This window comes from Paramisgurnus dabryanus, chromosome 1 (genome assembly GCF_030506205.2).
Source record: "Paramisgurnus dabryanus chromosome 1, PD_genome_1.1, whole genome shotgun sequence".
NCBI classification, from domain to species: domain Eukaryota; kingdom Metazoa; phylum Chordata; class Actinopteri; order Cypriniformes; family Cobitidae; genus Paramisgurnus; species Paramisgurnus dabryanus.
The window spans coordinates 69,082,169-69,104,295 of NC_133337.1; the positions used below are offsets into that span (position 1 = coordinate 69,082,169).

The 22,127-nt window shown below is 36.6% G+C and overlaps 2 protein-coding genes across 3 annotated transcripts; one reads left to right on the forward strand and one right to left on the reverse strand.

Annotated features, from left to right (window-relative positions):
- Positions 1 to 3,098: 3,098 nt before the first annotated feature.
- pagr1 (PAXIP1 associated glutamate-rich protein 1) lies at positions 3,099 to 6,169 on the forward strand. Its single transcript, XM_065257448.2, has 5 exons — positions 3,099 to 3,252; positions 3,430 to 3,596; positions 3,939 to 4,284; positions 4,429 to 4,517; positions 5,797 to 6,169. Exons 2-5 carry the CDS (start codon positions 3,443 to 3,445, stop codon positions 6,045 to 6,047), a joined length of 840 nt encoding a protein of 279 aa, XP_065113520.2. The 5' UTR covers positions 3,099 to 3,252; positions 3,430 to 3,442; the 3' UTR covers positions 6,048 to 6,169.
- A 1,656-nt stretch (positions 6,170 to 7,825) lies between these two features.
- Positions 7,826 to 21,989, reverse strand: tlcd3bb (TLC domain containing 3Bb). 2 transcript variants are annotated; one of them, XM_065253430.2, is made up of 7 exons: positions 21,349 to 21,989; positions 20,270 to 20,469; positions 18,336 to 18,419; positions 15,230 to 15,452; positions 15,036 to 15,131; positions 13,478 to 13,587; positions 7,826 to 10,778 (listed from the first exon to the last, which is right to left on the reverse strand). In XM_065253430.2, the coding sequence occupies exons 2-7, from the start codon at positions 20,392 to 20,394 to the stop codon at positions 10,511 to 10,513; spliced, it is 906 nt and encodes a 301-aa protein (XP_065109502.1). In that variant the 5' UTR covers positions 20,395 to 20,469; positions 21,349 to 21,989; the 3' UTR covers positions 7,826 to 10,510. The 2 variants fall into 2 exon arrangements, with proteins under 2 accessions (XP_065109502.1, XP_065109501.1); XM_065253429.2 differs by lacking the exon at positions 21,349 to 21,989 and adding an exon at positions 20,775 to 21,238.
- Between the last annotated feature and the right edge of the window lie 138 nt (positions 21,990 to 22,127).

Sequence of the window (22,127 nt, forward strand, 5' to 3'; positions counted from 1 at the left end):
CCTGGTTACAGGAAATACTTTTCGATATTAATTTCCACCATGGACACATTAATGTTCTTTACAAAGTCGTATGCTAATTTATCAGGAATATTACAAAAAGTGTATTTACATTTATATACAATAAAAATAGCGAGATGGGTCTGTCTGCGGACCGCAAGAGAGGGGCGTGCCGTTAAGGGGCGTAACTTTTAGCAGGGGGCGTAACTTTAAGTTGTCCAAGTTACACAGAACCACGCGAGACGTCAGGACGAGATGTTGTCATTCTGTCTTCTCTTCTGCCCGCATAGAGATACGGCGGCTAAAGGCGTTATTAAAGTTGCTCATCCAAGCGCCTTCATGTTTGTTCGTACCAATTTTAATGGACGGGAAGCCGACTGACGAACATCCTTTTCCCGAGAAATGGTTCGGCTACGACACATGTTAAGAAGTCACGCCAGGGGCTGAATTAAAGTCGACCGTTTCAGGTAAGCTCGCTAACGTTAGCTATGTGTTGTTAGCCTAATGTTAGATTTGTGAAGTCCGTTCTATGATTACACTTATGATCAGTAACGAGTAGTTAACAAAATGCAACAAATCTTGCATGAGTTTCATTGCTCACCTATATATTTTCCTGTTTACGATAGTAACGTTAGATATTAGTACATTAGAATCTTACAGTTATTCCTGTAAGTTGTCGACATTTCAAATGACAGTTATTCATTAATGACCTATTAAACGTCATAATAACACTGGAGTTAAAGGATGTGTGTACTACGGTCTCGTTTTTAATGTATCTCTCTCAAACCCTATTCTGTTTAAGTATGGGTGCCATTGTTTATTCTCATAATGTAAGCTTATTTTAAGTACAAATGTAAAATATGTTTGTTTATGGTTATTATTTTCACAGCTGCATTGATGTGAAGTGATGCAGTGGACAACTTGTGAGGGTGATACCATCCACATGCACCTTAACTGTGATGCAGAAATACAATAGGATGATCCATCTGTCTACACTTCAAAATCACAAAACAACCCATATCTGTTATGGTAAAACAATGTGGCGGTTTTCCAGACAGGGCTTATACTGTTCCAGGGCTAAAATGCATGTTTGAGCTACTGTAATTAAGAAAACACCTTGTACTGACACATCTCAACATATCAGTGCCATTGTTTTGTTTCAAGATGCACACCAGTCTTGTTTTTGTAAGGTTTGTTTGTAAAAACTAAAATTTCCTAATATAAGTGCCCAGTCCTGGTTTAATCTAAACCATTGGTGACCAAACCTGTGTCTTGAGATCTACTGTCCTGCAGAGTTCAGCTCCAACCCCAATCAAACACACCTGAACCTGCCAATCAAGCATTTCAGGGCAACCTTAAAATTATAGTCAGGTGTGTTTGTTAAAGCTGGGTTAGAACTAAAATATGCAGGAGGGTAGATCTCCAGGAACAGGGTGGGTCACCCCTGATCTAAACAAAGGGTTTCCAAACTGTGTCCTGCAAAGTTTAGCTCTAACCCTAATCAAACACACCTGAAGCAGCCAATTAATGTCCTACTAAGCATACTAGAAACTTACTGGCAGGTGCTCTGATGCAAGTTAGAGCTAAACTCTGCAGGACACCGACCCTCCAGGACTGAGTTTGGGCACCCCTGACTAAGCCCTGTCTGGGAAACTGCACCAATGTGTTAAGCTGGCACCATTGGACATTACTGCTGCTGAGAAACAACCACATTTCTCAGCTCTACACAGGGTTGACATTGGATGCATTATTATTATAAAATGCATTCATGTGCACTTTACCAATACTGTACATACATCAACAGCTTCCAGCTATACACTTGGGATCAGCTCCTGATGCCTCTCATAATGCTGTGTTATAATTTATTGCAGGGTGATCTTGCTAAAAGGATATTTTTATAAACCTTTACAATGTCACCAGATGTTACCTGTTGTGAATTATTATTTTATAAACCTTTACAATCTCACTAGTTGTTACATGTTGTGGATAGTTATTTTTATAAACCTTTACAATCTCACTAGTTGTTACATGTTGTGGATAGTTATTTTTATAAACCTTTACAATGTCACCAACCTTTACAATGTCACCAGATGTTACATGTTGTGAATGGTTATTTTTATAAACCTTTACAATGTCACCAGTTGTTACATGTTGTGCATAGTTATTTTTATACACCTTTACAATGTTACCTGTTGTGAATAGTTATTTTTATAAACCTTCACAATATCACCAGATGTTACCTGTTGTGAATAATTATTTTATAAACCTTTACAATGTCACCAGTTGTTACATGTTGTGCATAGTTATTTTTATAAACCTTTACAATGTCACCAGATGTTACCTGTTGTGAAGGGTTATTTTTATACACCTTTACAATGTTACCTGTTGTGAGTGGTTATTTTATACACCTTTACAATGTTACCTGTTGTGAATAGTTATTTTTTATAAACCTTTACAATATCACCAGATGTTATCTGTTAGTAGCCATTTCTTATAAAACCACGTGAGCTCTGTAGATTCCTCTTAAAACTTAAAATGAATTAAGTTTGCAAGTGAATTTCATCTTGGTTTAATACATATTAAACTGTCTGAGGTGCACATTTACTTAAAAAAAAAAGACGAAGTCACCCTCACTGTGTAACAGTTCACGATTTAAATATTGGTATGCCTCGGTACTTTAATAATTTTAGGATGGTAAATATGTCCATATATGCCGTATATGGCCATATTGTCTACCCACGTTAACAACGACGATGAATGAGACAATATAAGACCATCCGAGCGTCTTATGAAGCTTCCTCCGTGCCCTCAATTTAAAACATTTACGGCAGTAACGTTATTTGTCATTACGCTAAAGTTGAAAGAGAGCTATAAACAATCGTCTTACTATTACTAGCTATCGGATGTGACGTGTCAGTTTAGCGGAAGTCGGACATCTCGCGGGATTCTGTGTGACTTGGACAACTTAAATTTCCGCCCCCTGCTAAAAGTTACGCCGCTTAACGGCACGCCCCTCTCTTGCACTCCGCAGACAGACACTATTGAAAATAGCCGGTAAAGCGGTCATCCAAGCGCGGGGCGGCGCTGTGAACGGATCTTCTCATCCGGGAAATAAGGCGGATGATGCCTAGGCGCCGAGATAAACAATCTTCAATTGTCATTGTAGCTTATGTAGTTTATTATTGTGCAAAATAACCGCAAACTAATGTGATTTGGTGTTTCGCGCAACTGTTCCTGAGAGTAGTTGTAGTAACTGTACGTTTTGCTTATTTATTGCGTAAAATAATAATGAAATAATGCTATTGAATGATTTGGAGCCCATGCAGTCAAAATGACAAGCTATTTGCTGTATTTAAAAAAAGTTTGCATTGGGTGTATTGTATATAAAATATTTGTTCGACACTGTATTTAAGACACGTATATTTTGTGCAGTTTTTCCAGCGTGATGCAGGCGACAGAGGACGCGCAGTCTTCTCTAGCGGAGCGCGTGCAGTGTCTGGAAGTCAGCGAACAGAGCAAAACTATTGAAAAGGAGAAAGACAGAGGCGAGGAGACTGAAACTGAAACAGCAAATGACATTAAAACAGAGGATGACGCGGGTATACTATATTTATTGCCTCTATCATGACACTGCCAATGCATTTTTAAACATGGTTTATGAAAATAACATGGTTTTATTTAAATACACAACTTACATTAAATGCAATTAAAGGTGTCTTGTGTAAAGTTACTACTAACAACGTGTTATTATTTATATACAATTTAAATAATGCATTACTGTAAATAATACTTATACCTTACGAGGTAGGTCACAAGAATCCTAATAGTGCGAAATAAATAAATGTCATTTTTTTTCTTTAATTGTATATTGTGGTACTTTTCAATACATTATCCTAAGAGCGACTTGTTTATGTTCCTGTTTCTTCCTCAATCACGCTCAGGTGTACGAAAAGATGTACAGCGAGACAAAGACTCCATGGAAGTAGAGGAGAAGAAAGATGACGCCGCCGCAGAGGGAGGAATGAATGGAGGTAAAGAAGAAGAACACCAGAAGGTGGAGGAGGACTGGGAGATCGCCTACAGTGACGAGGAGATGGAGGAACCCAAGAACTGGATGCCTCCACCTGAGGAGATCAAACGGCTATATGAACTCCTGGCTAAAGGGGAAGTTCTGGAGCTGCAGTGGGTCCCCCTGCCCCGCCGGCCTCCGACCCCCCCACGCACTCCCTCGCCTGAGAGAGATGGAGACAACTCACAAGACGCTAAACAGGAGGAGAGTGAGCGAAAGTGAGATAAAATACAGTTTGTTATTTAATAATCGTCTGTTTTGTTTATGTGCTTAAAAACATTTTTAAATAGCATTTTTATAACAAGTGGCGATTATTGATCTTTAAATCATTGGTCTTTTATGTTTTTGTGTGTGTTCTTCAGGGCTCTTTCACCAACAGAGTTTGACTTTGATGAGGAACAAACTACTGCAACCCCCAGGAACTCTTTTCTCAACCGCAGAAGAACGCCAGGTATGATGCATTTGTTTCGGGGTGTTGGGCTGAGGCTCATATAGTGCAGATTTTAAATAATACAACCTGCTGGTTTCTGTGTCTAAAATGTGCTAAAAATGCCTTCCACGTTCAATTAGTGTCAAATTATTTTGTAGTTGTTTACTATTTTCAGAAACAGGACAGGAAATATTCATACCATATTCCCTGCATTCAAAATTGCATACTGTGACAGTACACACTGAATTAGATGAAGTACCTACTGATCGACTGTTAAAACAGTATAGTTTACTATATATTATAATTATGGGTAGTATGAATGAAATCATTTTGTATTTACATTTGAATAGAAACACGTTTCTGACATTTTTTATTATGACGACACCTCTCCTTTTTCTTTATTGAGTGACTCCTCTCCGGGGGCTTACAGGATAGTAAAGTGTCCATTAAGTGAACACTTTGTGATCTTGCTAGAAGTAGTATTAGGTCATCGGGGTACTTTTCACCTACTGTTTTCTAAAACTATATATTCGCACACACTACTCACCTCACCTACTGCTTTTCACCTACTATATATTATATATTAGACGATCATCTTAAATTTGAGCATATAGCTTTTCAAAGAACTAATTCCATCAAGCCCATATGTTAAAATGTATTTTTTGCATATAGCTATATTTAAAAATGTAGTGCAGTGGTCATAGATGGGTATAAATTAATAATCATTGAAGCTTAATACGTATGAAATATCACATTGGGGGGATCTAAGGCTATTTCATGCATTCTGACTTATTAATACAGTTTAAGAGTTGGATTCCTCATGCTAAACAGGCAAAGTGTCAAAAGAGTAGTCGGACGTATGACAGAGTATTTCTGTGAAGGATGCACTTCGCCAGGTGTTCGTACAAGTTTCGGAAAGTTTTTTTCGGACATGAAAAATTGATACGTAACATCCTTGCTTTATTTCTTTAATGGGCAATTTCAGTGCAGGAAGTACAGTGGAAGTTCTTATATGGGCACTTTAACCGGAATAGCGCACATGCACACACCAACCAAGAGCTGACAAGAAATCAACGTTAACCAAAGAAGTGTGTTGTTGTTTGTGAGGGAAATTTAATATTGTTCAGCTTCCCAATGAACCCAGGCTTTTGGAAAATATGGATATAGTTTGTTTATTTGGGGTTGTGCATGCGTGCGTTTGTTTAACAGTGGATTTAGTTGAAATGGGGCATGAAACTGCTCTAAGTACAATGCAGTAGTTAATCCTTAATTAATTGTCTCTTCCTTCTCTTATTTCAAGGTTCTTCTGCCCGCTCAACGGTCAAGCGTGAGGCTCGGCTAGACAAAGTGCTGTCAGACATGAAGCGTCACAGAAAAATAGAGGAACAGATTTTGAGGACAGGCCGTGACCTTTTTAAAAGTGATAAAACCCGGCCGGGCCTTGTGTCCGAGCAGCCCTTATCACCAAACAGTAAGAGGGAGCGGGATAAAGAAAGAGAAAGAGACAGTGATCCCAGCACGGTCTTCAGTCCCCGACAGAGAAGATACTGAGACACAAAAAGCCTAATTTATAACTTGACATTTTGGATTGAACAAGGAAATGCTGTTGCTCATGATTTTTACTGAATATTAGTTTTTTATACTGTAAATAAATGTCTTGCTTAGATCCTTCAGTTTTTACATTTCTTTTTTCAGGTTTACTCATCAATTCTTCTTCATTTCTTCAAAAAAGTTTTTTTTATTAAAACAGCAAGAAAAGGTTAATGCACCTTGAAATGACAATAAGTAGTTTAAAAGACTGGAGAGGTCATTGGTCGGGATGCTGTATTGGATGCTGGGTTTTGAAATGTTAAACAAAAACTTATGTTAATGAGAATTATTTTGCACAATACAACCAATTTTGGTAACACGTAACATTCAATAACATTTCTTATTATTATATCATTCTTTAAAGGGACATTCCACTTTTTTTGAAATTAGGCTAATTTTCCAGCTCCCCTAGAGTTAAACATTTGATTCTTTCCATTTTGGAGTCCATTCAGCTGATCTCCGGGTCTGGAGCTAGCACTTTTAGCATAGCTTAGCACAAATCATTGAACCTGATTAGGCCATTAACATTGGGCAAAAAAATGACCAAAGAGTTTCAATATTTAAAACTTGACTCTTCTGTAGTTACATCGTGTACTAAGACTGACAGAAAATCAAAAGTTGTGAATTTCTAGGCAGATATGGTTAGGACTATACTCTCATTCTGGCATAATAATCAGTGACTTTGCTGATGTAACATTTATAATTGTAATAATTTGCACTGCCCAAAATAGTCACATGCTATTGAAAGTAACCAAGGGGACTAATATCACCACGCCTGCTGCAGCCATGTAACATCAGCAAAGTCACTGATTATTATGCCAGAAGGAGAGTATAGTCCTAACCATATCTGCCTAGAAAATCGGTGCTTTTAATTTTCTGTCGGTCTTAGTACGTAACACGACAGTGTCAAGATTTAAATAGGAAAAATATCGAAACCCTTTGGTTATTTTTTAGCGTGATGCTAATGGTCTAATCAGATTCAATGGTTTATGCTAAGCTATGCTAAAAGTGCTAGCACCAGACCCGGAGATCAGCTGAATGGGTTGCAAAACGCTAAAAATCAAATGTTTAACTCTAGGGGAGCTGGAAAATGAGAATATTTTCAAAAAAAGTGAAATGTCCTTTTAATGTTAGTTAATACAAATACAGTGGTTCATTAATTGTTCATGCAATGGTGCAATAGATAAAACATTTGGGGGCAGTTTCCCAGAAAGGGTTAAGATGAATATTGGACTAAACCTTAGTTATATTAGGACATTTAAGTAGTTTTTACAAACATACCTTACAGAAAAACAGTACTGTTGTGCATCTTTAGACAAAACAAAAACACTAATATAATATATGTCATTAAATAAAAACACCTTAAACATGCATTTTAGTCTGGGACTAGGATAAACCCTGACCGGGAAACCACCCCTTGTTATCATAAATATATTATGAAATGCAATAAGCATTTGAAATTAACTAATTTTAAACACACTGAACCTTATTTTAGTGTTACCCAGATTTCAGGTGTCCTATTTGACTGAATTTTAGTGTCTGGAAGAATGATCTCCTCCCAAATTTAAAGCTTTCAAGAACCATTTTATGTGAAAATCTTGATCTGTCTTGTCTCTGATATAAGCTTGTTTTAAATCCATTTTACTTAGAAACTGAAATTAATGTCAGTGTGTGTGTTTTAAACCCAGTGCAGCACATTCACAAATGGACCAGGAGAATAAACAATATAACATGCAACACATGAGACAAGAGTATATATTTTGCAATGAGACTGAATTACAACAGTGCGTTCATTTTGTACTTAATGTTAACAGGTTAAACAGGTTCACATATGTAAAAATAAGACAACAAAACCTAAACCAACTAAAACAAATATTTCAAAGAAAGCCATCAGAAGCGGTTGTTGCCGTTCACTAAGATTAAATAGTTTGGAATAGTGCTCAATATCTGAGCATGTGGTCCGGTACATTATAGGTTTCACAAGGGACAAAGATTAAATATAAACATGCAAAGTCATGTCTCAGATTCAGTGCAATGGACTTTCTGCACCTGTATGTTTTTCAGTTTCAAATCAGCATACAGTCATTTAGGGACGGTTTCCCAGACAGGGCAGTCTATTCCAGGACTAAAAAACGCTTGTTTGAGCTGCCTTAACTGAAAAAAAGCTTACACTGACATGTGTTAAAATATATCAGTGCATTGTTTTGTCTCAAGATGCACACCAGTAATGTTTTTTTGCAATTCAGATTTATAAAAACTACTTAAATGTCCTAATAAAGTCTGAACTCTGTCTAGGAAACTGCCCCTTTTAGTATGAACTTCCAAAAACAGGCCTTGTGGCAGATTCTTTGCAAAGTTATTTAAGTTTTGTAGGCTAACTGGCACAGTGAAACTTGCAAGTGTTTAAAGGCTGTTTTAGAAACAAAATCTGGTGTAGGGAATCCTGTTTTATGACTAAAAAGAGATTAGAATCAATGACTAATTAACAAAAAATAAATGAAAGCTGGCAGGCTAGATGGCCAACAATAATAAAAACAGTTAATGTTACCACAATAAATAATCATAAGAAACACATACCAGTGGCACTTGACAGTGCAGAAAATGACAATGAATAAAGTGCAAATAAATTTCACATTGTTCATGTACAGTTATATCTTGTATTAGGTTTGTTTATGTAGAGGATATCCATCTCTGGGACAAAAGTAAAAGATACATTATAAGGTTATCAGAGGGATAAGGCAGCTTAATATAATTTAATCCCTTTAAAATGCCCATTTAAAACATATGCAGGGTATGGGCTCAGATTTTTAAGAGGTTATACTAGGAATACTGTCGAGTAAACTGCAAATCTTAAAACAATGTTTGTGGTAAAAGCCATTTAGAGATGTTCCTTAAAGGTCCACTGTGTAAATTTTTAGCAACATCTAGCGGTGAGATTGTGACCAACGGCTAAGTCCACAGCTCACCCTTCCCTTTTGAAATGCATAGAGAAGCTACGGTACCCCTCACAGGACAAACATGCCGCCGAGACAACGAAGTAGAAAATGTGCTCTTTTAAACAGTTTGCACGTTCAGGGCTTAAATAGCAACTTCCATGTTAGGAGATCTGTGGTATGTGTAGAAAAAAACAGCTCATTCTAAAGTAATAAAAACAATACAGTTCATTATGTAAGGTCTTTATAGACCACTGATAATGTTGTTATGTATATAATATTGCATTTTTGTCAAGATCCTCCTAAAATTTACACAATGCATCTTTAAAGCCATTTTGTTGCGGATTATTGTGGATTACAGGTCTAACATTCAGTGTAGCTACTTTGCATACTCTGTTTTCTGAGATTGAGCAGACCATGTATAATTAATATACAAAAGAAAACATTCCAAAACCCTGTTTATATATCTGACAGGATTTAATAACATTTTAGATATTTTTTTCATGAATTAGCTTGTTAAAAGAATAGTTCACAAAAAAATTAACATTTTGTCATCAGTTAAACTTGCATGTCCCTCTCTGCCATTACTCCAAAATTGAAATTGTGATTGTAGTTTTTAATAATATATGCTAAAGAGGAAATAATGGTTTAAATTTAACATAAGACAAAGCTATCATATGGCTCAATATGACTTGGAATACAGTGCAAAAGTCATGTGGAGCACTGATGCGACACTTTAATTTTTTTGCATCTTTTTGGAGCATGGCAGTATACAGAAAAGACAATAGCTGGGACACTCTACATCACATCTCGTGTTCATGTTTCACTAAATAAAGAAAAACAGTATGAGATTTGAAAGGAGAGTATACGATTACAATATCTTCTTTTCTCAGTAAACTATTTCTTTTAAACTGCATAAACTTTCCTCAATAATGTTCTCAATTCACTAGAGACTGTACATTTTTATATTGCCTGATGTTTTGGGTTGCTCATTTGCAGACCAGTGCTTTATGTAAATAATTGAGGAATTATCATTGAATTATGTATCTGCAGTAATACTTCTATATACGCAGAGTACAGACCTCAGGCACTAGACGTCGGCCCCGCTCCTGACATTTCATAACCACATCAAAGTGCCTTGAACAAAAAGTGCTTCTACAGGTTCGTAAATGTTCTCGCATAAAATTTGCACTTATTGCCTTGGTTACCCAAATGTGTGGGTTTGACACACGTCTGGTTATTGTGTAGACACTTCCACAGATTTATTGTCAGCATTTCTCTACTAAAGCATGTCTTATATACATTACACATGCCCTGTAACTAAATGTAATGCTGTGCTGTAATGTGTTACGGCACTAGTGCATCTAGTCTATCTCTGTTTATTTTCATCCCACACATCCTTTCTTTTCCCGATTAATCATTGCATTCATTTGTTTCCACTTTTATTAAGTTTTTAGCTTAGTCTTGTTCATACGGTACAAGCTCCTCCCCTCAGTGCGAAATTGGGGGCGTGTCCTGACCCACCATTGGTGTGTTGTATCCGTTAGCTGCCAGAGACAATGGTGCATGTCCTTCTGAATCAGGCTTGACCGGAGCTATCGGCTTGCAGGAGCGTGAAGACCTGCCAGTAAACAGCCGGAACGCCCCTCTGCAGATCAGGGAAAACCAGTAGAGCTGCGGAGCCATAAGAAGAGCTGCTCCGAGATTACACTGCCACGGTACTGCAAAAGGAACCCGGTAGAAAGGAATAGAGGCGTACCTTAAAAAGAAAATGGCCAGAAAATGCATGTGTTCAAATGAGGTGTGTAAACAAGAGTACAGTTTCTACTGAGGAGACACCTTGTGCACAGTTCAGAGAGGACACTGATGAAGGTTCAGGAAGAAAGTTTAAGGAATAGTTCGCCCAAATATACTATCATCATTTACACCTTCATGTTGATAAAAACCATGTCTAAAACACAAAATAAAAAAATACAGTAAGTATGGTGTGCTCCTTTTAAGTCTTCATAAAGGAACTGTTTTTATTTTACTCACCCTCAAGCCATCCTTCACGTGAAGCAAACGTTTTGTTGTAAAGAAAATACTTGCGACAAACAGACCACATTATTGACTGATTATCTTCCCCTCTCCTGCCGCTAAAGGGCTCATTATAGTTGCGCGTAGGTCCTGTGGCGAAGCCGCGAAGGCGTAGGTTAAGCCCGATTTATAGTCGTGTGCAAGCTCTACGCTGTAGCTACGCCGTAGGTTATCCCTAGCCTCTGTGTAGCCTGACGTGCACCTTGCAAAATTTTTAACAGCGTGTCAGTTCTACGCGGACCGCAAGCGCTGTGATTGGTCCACCAGAACCCCTCCCGTCAGGTAAAAAAACTGCGCCATAGGTTTTTCCGTTTGCGACGGTGAAAACAAAGATGGGCCAAGTTGAGGAGAGATTTAACTCAAACTGCAACAAAAGTCGCTGTTTATTTACTTCCATCATTGCTGGTCTTCTCAAATCATACACAACAAGTTGCTGTTTCTTCTTCGTTTGTGGGTTAAACCTGCCAAGCTGCTTACACAACAACTTGTTGTGTATGTTTTGAGATGACCAGCAGTGATGGAAGTAAATAAAAAGCGACTAATATTGCAGTTTTAGTTAAATCACTCCTCAACTTGGTTCATCTTTGTTCTTACCGTCGCAAAAGGAAATACCTATGACACATTTTTTTACCTGACGGGAGGGGTTTTAGTGGACCAATCAAAGCGTTTGCAGTCCGTGTAAAAATGATGCGCGGTTAGAAATTTGGCGAGGTGCACGTCAGGCTACGCAGAGCTACGCACAGGCTACGGATAACCTACGGCGCAGAGCTTACACACGACTATAAATTGGACTTAAAGGTGCTCTAAGCGATTTAAGAGCGTTTTAGACCACAAACCATTTTTAGTTACATACAGCAACCATCTCCTCACTATCTGCTTGCTGCCTGTCCGCTGATCAAACTGTAAAAAAAGTGCGATCTCTGTAGACAGCCCAGGCTCCACAAACTGCAATCAAAACACTGTGGCCAAACCTACCACCACGAAACATGACAAAGTGTTCCAGCCAATAAACGACAAGAAGGATTTGGGGGTGGGGGTTGGGAGTGTTCAAGAAAGCACGGAAGGGAGGGGGAGGAGTTAGCTACGCTCTGTTTGTTAGAAAACAGTTCAAACATCAACAAAAAGTGACGTTACACAGATTCGCTTAGAGTGCCTTTAACTCAAACGTAGTGTTAGTTGTGTTGCATCAATAGGGTATTCTGTGACAAAGGAACCAAAGTATTACATAAAAAACGAGTGATGGAAGAGACAAATTGTGAATAAAATCCCTTAATTCGCAAAAAAGCTTTCATACTTGCTGGAGGTGTTTTTTGATTTATGTGAAAAATAGTACATGCAAATAATGAGAGATGTAAACGCTTTTGGTGAATAAATTCTGACGTAGCGAAGATTAAACCCATGTGTGTTCCAACCCACTGACAGTCTAGCTGTTTCTGCTGTCGTTATCTTTCCCATATATGAGGCTCGATGTCGTTGCAATGTCTTTGCTTCTGGTGCCTACATTAAAAATGTTGCATTTCTTCTTCTGTGCACAGCTTTCAGTTTGATAATTACAAGCTGCACTTCTAGTAAATTTATAACTTGCCCAATTGTCACTACATGCAGTCCTGTCTCCATTTTTTAAGCGAGTCTTAGTTTATTTACTGTTGGTTACCAATACCACCTATCTTTTGCTCGAACAACTTGATGTAAACGCACCTAATTCACATTTGTTTGTTTTTCTTTTTTTGCGAATTTTGAAAAGATTCACTTCACATTTGGATGGAGACCCAGCTAATGATTTACAAAATCATATTGAAGCCATACTTGATTTTTATATAAATAATGTTTTTATTGTGTCTTTTATATCTGTTCCACACACAAAGCTATTGGATGGCTTCAAACAGAGAGCATCACTGCGTCTAAAATCGCGTACTGCCACAGTATGTTCTGAATTAGACAAAGTACCTACTGATATATCATTAAAACAGTATGTGTGGATGCAGTATGAATAAATTTTTTCATTGTCATGTGACCCATATGTCCTTTGACCTATGACGTAATCAGAACAACCAAGACCATAATTTATGTATGCTTTGTTTAACAACTATTAAATTAAATCAAAAGGAATTCATTTGTAGTATCTAAGTCCTGTTTATAGATTTCAGTTATGTTTATTATATTCACTTGAATGTGGTGACTCCAACGAATGCACACTTAAAAATATAGCCAGAAGTATTAGGTCATCCAGAAACTGGAAACTATAAATTGTCCTTTCTAATACTATAAAGTATGGAAGATTTCAGATACTTACTGTGTAAGTATCTTACTTTACTGTGCTTTTATGGTGGGTAAACATTAACAGAATTTAATTAAAGTTTAAGGAAGCTTTAAGAGACATACCTTCCGTAAACGAAGTAGAGATAGGGGAAGAGAAGGACTCGACAGAGGAAGAAAGTTATCAGCATAACAGCTCCATTTACTTTGTGAAGAAGCCTGTGCTGTTGCTTGTACTTAACACAGAAAGATACATAGAAATAGAAGGAGAATTATGTGTTAAAACTTGATGAAGGAATGCAAAAGCAGAAAGAAGAAAAGAAAGTGTGATAGATTATGAAATGGTTCTTTTCAAATTAATGCGTCTTTATTTACATTTTTAACTATCATATCCCATTCCCATAATGTGCATAGACAATTTAAGTAAACTATTTAATGCCTAACACTGGAGACTAGGGGGAGCTGGGGAGAATATTATACCAAAGCCTGGATTGACAGACAGGGCTTAGCTTAAGCCAAGACTAAGCCTTAGCTAAATTAAAGGTTTTCTTTTTGTTTTTATGTCTATGTGGTGTGTTTAATATGATTTAAGACAAACCATGTGCAAATTCATCATTCAACACCACCACTGCTGAGTATCTTCTACAAAAAATAGAATTTTCCATAGACAGTCTCAAATCCACAGTTTATAATCGCAACCAATCACGTCAACACAGTTGAATGAGTGGATCATAGATATGTATGGATGCTGCACAGACTCAGCGTTGAAATGATCGCAAGACTGCTACTAAAGCTCGACTTCTGTAACGCAAGGTAAATGCTATAACCCATTAACATCATCGCCCTTAAAATACTGCAAACGCACAGCTTGTGTATGCATGGTGAAACCATCAGTAACGTGTCTGGAAGTGCCGAATGCAGCATCTATGTACATATTTATATTTATATATATTTATGGTCTAAGCTAATGTGACTGAGTAGAGCCAAGGACTAATTCACATATTCATAAATCCGCATATACTAAGTAACGGAAGGGTACAGAGTTTAAAAAAATCTATCTATTTTAAGTCATGAAGGGAATATAATCACAGGAAAAAACATTTACATGTGCTGTTTTGTTGTTTAGAGATAAGTTTTAATGGATACAATAATCAACTATGGGGAGACTTTAAGCCATTTCTAGTGTGCATCTTGAGACAAAACAATGTCACTACTCACTATATTTTAAGATATGTCAGTGCAAGCTCTTTTTGTTAAAACAGCCCAAGCATACATTTTAAGCTCTTGTCTGTGAAACCAGCCTAAGTCATGATGGCTAGGGAGCTATGTGTGATCATCTAAGAGGGGTGGCTGAGAACGGAAAATAATATTTACTGATCAAATTAAAGAATGCTTAATTATTTTAACATGAACTCAACACAGGTTACTAAGATTGAGCATGTCTTTCCATTAAATAAATACATTACCATTTACTTTTACCCTGTCAAGGTTTATAAAAGCTCTGTACACTGTTAATAGGTCCGACTCGTATACCAGAAGTCAGCATTTCTGTAAATACACTTTACTATGAATAATGTATTAAAGTACAACGTAACTGAAGTTGTGCTTAATGTTGTACATACATTGTTACGACCAATGCATAGGGTGGACAAAGAAGCACTCATCTAATCAATAATGAATTTACCTGGATGAGGATTTTGCCTAGACAGACAGACGGTGTGCTGAGTTCAGCCAGGAACATAACACCCTGGAAATAATCGCCTTTCCCTTGCCTCCAGAACTGGAAGTGATTATGGGAGAAAAAGAGAGAACTCAGTTTCAAGTGGTCAATTTGCTTAATGTAGAAGATTAAAGCCTTATATCTTTAGTGACACTTACCACAGAGACGGGGAAGCACACAGTGACCATGACAACATGATGCAAGACCATGAGGAACTCTCTGCGTAGATAGCCAGACACTGCCAGAGCCTTGGATTTGGACCCATTGTCCACCTCATGCCCTTTGACCTGGAGCTTGTGCCAGTAACACAGGAACATGGCGTAGATATCGTACACAAAGTATGGCACAGCAAACAAGATGTAGGAGCTGGTCAGCCAATGTCTGTAGTGCAATGAAACATAAAGTGAACTTGTAGTTTGTATATTTGCTATTATACTGTATCCTGTATCTTCTAACAAATAATGTATGAAAGATCGTTCATATACATCTAACATATAGAAGTGGTAGTTTGTATAAATAAAAACACTTGATGTGTTTATTTCAATGGTTTTAGTTAGATCATTTACTTCAATTCACTTAAATCAAATGATGAAAAACTTATAAAACAAATAATTATCTGACGTGGATATACGGTACAGCAAATATGCACTTCTAAATATTTAGGGTAACTCATTGTTATAGTAAAGTTATTAAACGTATAGAATAACACAAATATAACTACGGGACTATGCCGTGTTAACAAAAATAAATTAAAACTATGTTGTATTTTAGCATCTTCAACCTTAATAAGACCCTTGGGATCAATCTTACCCCCAAGCCACTTTTCTTAAGTTTAAAAACATGGTTCCCTTCATCTCAGTGGAATAAGATTTTGTGTCTTTTCCAGATTATCTGTCAAGATTCATATAAAAAACTGGGCTTGATGCGGTCGTTCTAAAGAGGCGTAACATTTTTTACTTAAATAGTCTCTTTGGGGGTAAAAATCTATTCATCCAGAATAAATCTTATAATTTAACAAATAAAAGTAGGCCTGTTACTAGAGCACAAATGCAATATAGAAAAGACATGCTCAATCACACACACACATTCTTGTTTCAATGTTTTGTGGGGACATTCCATAGACGTAATGGTTTTTATAATGTACAAACTGTATATCCTATTCCCTCCCCCAAACCTAAATCCTAAACCCAACCATCACAGAAAACTTTCTGCTATTTCAGATTTTCAATAAACATCAGTCTGTCATGATTTACAGAGAACGGGACCCAAGTGCAAGGTAACGGTGAACTCAAACAGGGTTTATTAAACAGAAAACAAAGGCCAGCGTGGGGGAAAACAACATCACAGGAACCAATGACACTAAAGCAGGGTTGTCCACTCCTGCTCCTGGAGGGCCGGTGTCTCTGCAGAGTTTTATTCCAACCCTAATCAAACACACCTGATCCAGCTAATCAAGGTCTTACTAGGCAGACTAGATACTTTGAGGCAGGTGTGTTGAGGGAAGTTTTAGCTAAACTCTGCAGGACACAGGACCTACTTTGGACACCCCTGCACTACAGACTAGACTAACTTGACTAAGACAATGACACAGACTAACAGACTTGACTAGAAACTTTGACTAAGCAGATTGCGTTGCCACAAACAGTAACAGTACAACAGTACAAAACATACAAAACGATCCAGCACAGGACAGAACACACTGGGGCCTTAAATAAGAAAACTAAACAAGACAATGAGGGAAGGACAGGTAAGGGGAGTTAACCAATAATGAATTATTAACGAGGAGACAAGGGGGCAGGGGCATAAACTAGACACAGCAGCACACTACCCAAACAAAAGGCCATGTGCTGCCACACAAAACATGGGTACCACGATCCTGCCCCATGACCATGAACACCTATGAATAACTATGAAAGACTGGCAGGATCATAACACAGTCTGTTTGATTTATAAGCTTGTTTCCTCATGGGGACCTCAATGTCCCCACAAGGTCACAAATGGTATTCCTATCTTTGTTGGGACAATTGGTCAACATGATAATTACCAGGTATACATTCAGTCAGTCAAATTTTTCTGGCATTTTGTAAAAACAGACATTTCAAAATGCATCAAAAACTAAAAAAATATTCTACCATTTATGTCCTTTCTAATGTCTATATATACATAAATTCACAAAATGTATCACAAAAGTAGTGATTTGAGTAGTTAGCCACATCCAGTAAAATGAATGGGTCTCTATGGGCCTCTGCTGGTCGAAATGATTTATTTCCTAAACCGTAACTCTTTTGTTTTTTTTCTAAACACCTGGTGGCCGAATTCAACACATAATGTCTATCAATATCTAAAAACAATATAAATCAAATTTAGATCATAATTTATGAGAATTTTTCACAAAAATTTGATATTTTACAGGCAAGCTAATGATGTAGTTGAGGAATTTAGTGGTAAACAGGTACAAAAGTACTTAATATGTCCCAAAACACAGCATTAATATATAGATGGGAAGTAAACAAAAAAATGTATATATTATATATGTATCATTAAAAATGTAGATATTTTTTGTAATCACTCATTTTTACCCACGCAGAACTATAACGTATACAGGAAAATCGTGTCTTGTGAGGGTTAAAGTATACTCAACCACCTTAAGGTATCACCCTAAGATCATTTATAAACATTATTCCCATCTTTTCTGTGCTCTTATTGGTTGTTTTTTCTCTGTTATTTGGTCCAAGTCATCAATTTTTTAATATTTTAAAATGGCATAGTAAATTATCAGCCATGTAATTAAAATTAAACAGCAAACTATATGATGGAATTTTTTAGACCTGACTTCACACATACATACATCTTATTTATTACTTTTGTGCATCTTAAAACTACAGAGCCCGCCTGGTCACCCCTCGGAAAAAAAACAAGACCCGCAAATCCATGATCACGGTTTTGTATTCGTCCCCTCGCACTCGGATAAAAAAAAACCCGTACTTGAGTTAACAATCCGTGCCCTAAAATTTGTAAACCGTACCCGCAGTACCGTTCCCGCAGTAAACCGGCGAAACGAATTACAAAACCGTGATCACAGATTTGCGGGTCTTTTTTTTCTCCAACTACATCTCATATGCCTGCCTGTCACTAAGCCTTTATCCAGTTCATTGAGATGCAAGCAGCACAAACCTACTTCAATTATAAAGATTATTTAGATTTATTATTGATTAGATTTATTATTGATCTTTTTGTCACAAAAGTGATGACTGTTGCACCTACTGGTCCTCAATGATGTCCTCACAGGATGTTGAGATGATGTAACCCGCTGTAGAAGCCATAATAGCTTGGATGGATGACACCAACCTTAAAGAGAGTATGTACAAGAAAAACTATAAATACTCTATAATATGCAGAATGTTTCTTTGTTAAAAATTAACAGGTACAGGAGTGTCCAAAAGTCTTAGATGACATTGAAGATCATGGATCTTATTTTTCTTGGAAATTAACAAAAACATTTAAGATTCTGGTTCATATAGGGGTCACAAAACAAGCTCCTAAAAACATGTTTTATATATATATATATATATATATATATATATATATATATATATATTTTTTTTTTCATTATTAAAAATTGATGTAATGCATATTTTTGAGTCAGGAACAATGTTTATAAAATGTTTTTTTTATTAAGCAACATTTCAGTACATTTGAATGATTTTTGTCACAATATTTTTGATATCATTATTATTAATGTGGTTCAACTAATTGTCTATTTTTGTCTATTTGCCAGATAAGTTTTAATGCACTTTCTGCATTTGTTTATTTGATATTGGAATTTAAAATTATAATCCAGTAAACAACTGTATCACAAAAACAACTTTTAAGAACTATAAATGTAATAATAATTTTTAATAATTAAAAAAAAGTATAATAACAATTATAGACAAAATATAATAGCTAAGCCATATACCTTTTTCAAATTTATTAGCTTAATGTTTTTTATTGCTTATGGACATTTATAGCAGTTGCACACTTGGACTGGTTGCACCACCTGACTCTTGCAATGAATTTACATTTAACAAACTTCTGCTTGAATTCTCTTGACTGTGATTTCAAATTCAAAGTATACTTCTTGAAATGTTTGAAAAATTGAATTTTTTCTAGTAGGCTACATTGGTTGTGCAACCTATAACAGAAAGTTTACCAGCCTACCTATTACATTACATTACATTAAAGTAGCTGTTTTTTGTATTTGAAAGAAATCTACAAACTTTTCATTCAGCCATAAAGACCACTCAGAGATATCATGTTATACTTGTTAGCTTCTTCATAAAAGGCCCATGATTGCAGTTGTACTACCTTGTCATTTGAGAGAATAAATTGTTGGACAATTTTTTTTATTATCCTCACATTCCAATATCTACTACTGATATTTGTGAAATGTGTTCATGGGAAAGATTTTGAACATAAAATAATGCAAAATAAATCACTCAAAGTATATTTAAATTTTAAACACATTTTTTAACAGTTTGAACATCTTTGTAGACTTAATCATTAAGTCTTAAAATGGTCACTTGTAAGGATACCAAATACTAAGAATTTATAAAATGCATTTAATGTTTCAATTCAACTTCTTTGCTCAAACTGTTATGCTGATCAGATTATTTTTATAATGAATGAATCATATATTTATTTGAAGGTAAAGCATCATCAAAACAAAATCCATGCATTCAAATGCATTCATTTCAATGATACTTCAGCAACAATTAAACAAATACTATACAGGAATAATAGAGAGATAACTGAAGATAAGAAAGGTACAGATGATCAAACATCATTTAAGGATTTGTTGTTTTGAAGTGGATAGTTTACCCAAAAATTTAAAATATGTCATCATTTACGCATCCTCGTGTTCTAAACGTGTATGAGTTTCTTAATTCTTTTGAACACAAATGAAGATATTTTGAAAAATGATGGTAACAGCACAGTTTACAAATCCCACTGACTTCCATAGTAAGAGAAACAAATACATGAAAATCAATAGGTACCATCAAGTGTGTGCTTACCATCATTTATCAAAATATCTTCTGCATTAAACAGAATAAAGAAACATATACAGGTTTAGAACTAGAAGGGATAAGTAAATGATAACAGATTTTAAATTTTTGGGTGAACGATCCCTTTAACCCTGTAAAAACCGAAATGTTTACCTGGCTGAAACCATGACTGCATTCCCCTCATTCCATCTCATTCCAGGAATGAATCTGAGACACTGCTTGGATAACAGAAAAAGTCCTGGGAAAAACACAGACCCTGCTGCTATGATGGACAGCATGATTCCTCGTAGTTGATTTGTGGTAATTCTGTGTTCAAAAATGCCCTTCGCCGTTCTACTGACCTGCTGCCTCTTCTGTAAAAACATAGGGTAAGACAGTTATAAATAAACAAAATAAAAACATTCTCCTAGTATTAAGTCTGATAAAGAAAACAAAATGAAAAAAAAAAAAAGGATTCTCTTGGGTCTGAATTACTGTATGTTGCATGAATCAAGTTATTATGTACGCCCCATATGGTGCCACATGTGGCCAGTCACTTGCAATGTAAGGGTAACACATGAAAACCAAGTCACATGTCAAATCTAATGTTCTGAGTCAATAATTAATATCATGCTATAATAAAGATATAGAAAAGGATATAGAAATAAAAACATCTTACATGTAAAGCAAGAGATGAGTACATGGTGTGTATTTCTGACATAACAGACGCCTACTGTTATCAAAAACAAAGGATGGAACCTGTTTCCAACCCTTATCATCACCAATACATATATCCAACCCATGCATGCAAACATGCGATCTCCAGAAATCCCTCTGTATTAAATCAGCAATAGCAGAGCACTGTTCATTCATTTTACAGAAACTCTAGAATTCGAAAATCAATGTAAACGCACGTGAACCACAGCTCAGGAACTGACAAAAATGCGCAATGCGCTATCATGTAGCCACATATAAAACAAAGTATTAAGAATACAAATATCAGCACGGCAAGCAATCTACATGCAAAATGGTCGACCACCCTTTAATACAATACACTACGATAAAAGACGTGACAGATGCCAATATTGGCGTTCATTTTCCCGAAATGTGATGTTATTGGTTCAGGAAAGACAATGCTCGTCTATTTCCATTAGTTAACAGGAAAAAAATGGTGGTATAATGGTGCACTGGTATAGGCCTGAATAATAAATAAAAAATAATAAAATGTACTGCATGATTAAGGATGAACATACGTAACAGTCAGCGGCCTGTCGACCCTCGTGTCCCCGTACAAACAAATAACAAAGAGCGGGCGCATGTTTTGTCAAATGACATGTTTTTTGTTATTTGCAGTGTCGGAGCGATGAATTAATCTGTCGTTGAAGCTGACTTGGATCGAGTAGTTCAGAAATGAAATTGCTTATTTCTTCAGTCCGGCTTTCGCTCTCCTCACAAAAAAAATCGCTCCTAAATCTCCCGACGTCGCCGCTGGCGCTTCTGTTTCGGTAAAACCCACAATTTGCCTCGGGCGAGGCGTTGCTTCCGCGACTAAAACCGTGAATGAGCCCGCAACTCCTCCATCCAGGGTGTTTGGATAAAGTCCGTTATCCTGGCTGATATTGTGCGCTACACTATCGATCACACAGAGGACAGCAGTGCGATGACACCACTGCTGCAGAGCGCGTGTCCATCACCATCTGCACCGCTTACATTACCAAAATAAATCAACCGACTTCAGATCAATAATTTTCAACACCTAAAAGCATAGTTCACTCCGATGCATTGTCTTTAACACCCATATGATGTTGTTATGTTATGTAGGTCAGTGGATGCTTGAGATAACCATCAGACCATCTGAGGTACAAATTTCACGCTCGTGTTGTGAGAAAAACAATGTGCGGAACAGAGAGTTCGTCCCTCAGGAGAACAAAATGATAACGCACGTGGGATCCACTAATTGTTTGTTAGAGGATTCGGCAAAGTCCTTAGGGAAATAAACGAGTAATGCGTCAGTAGCACTCAAGAGCATTAA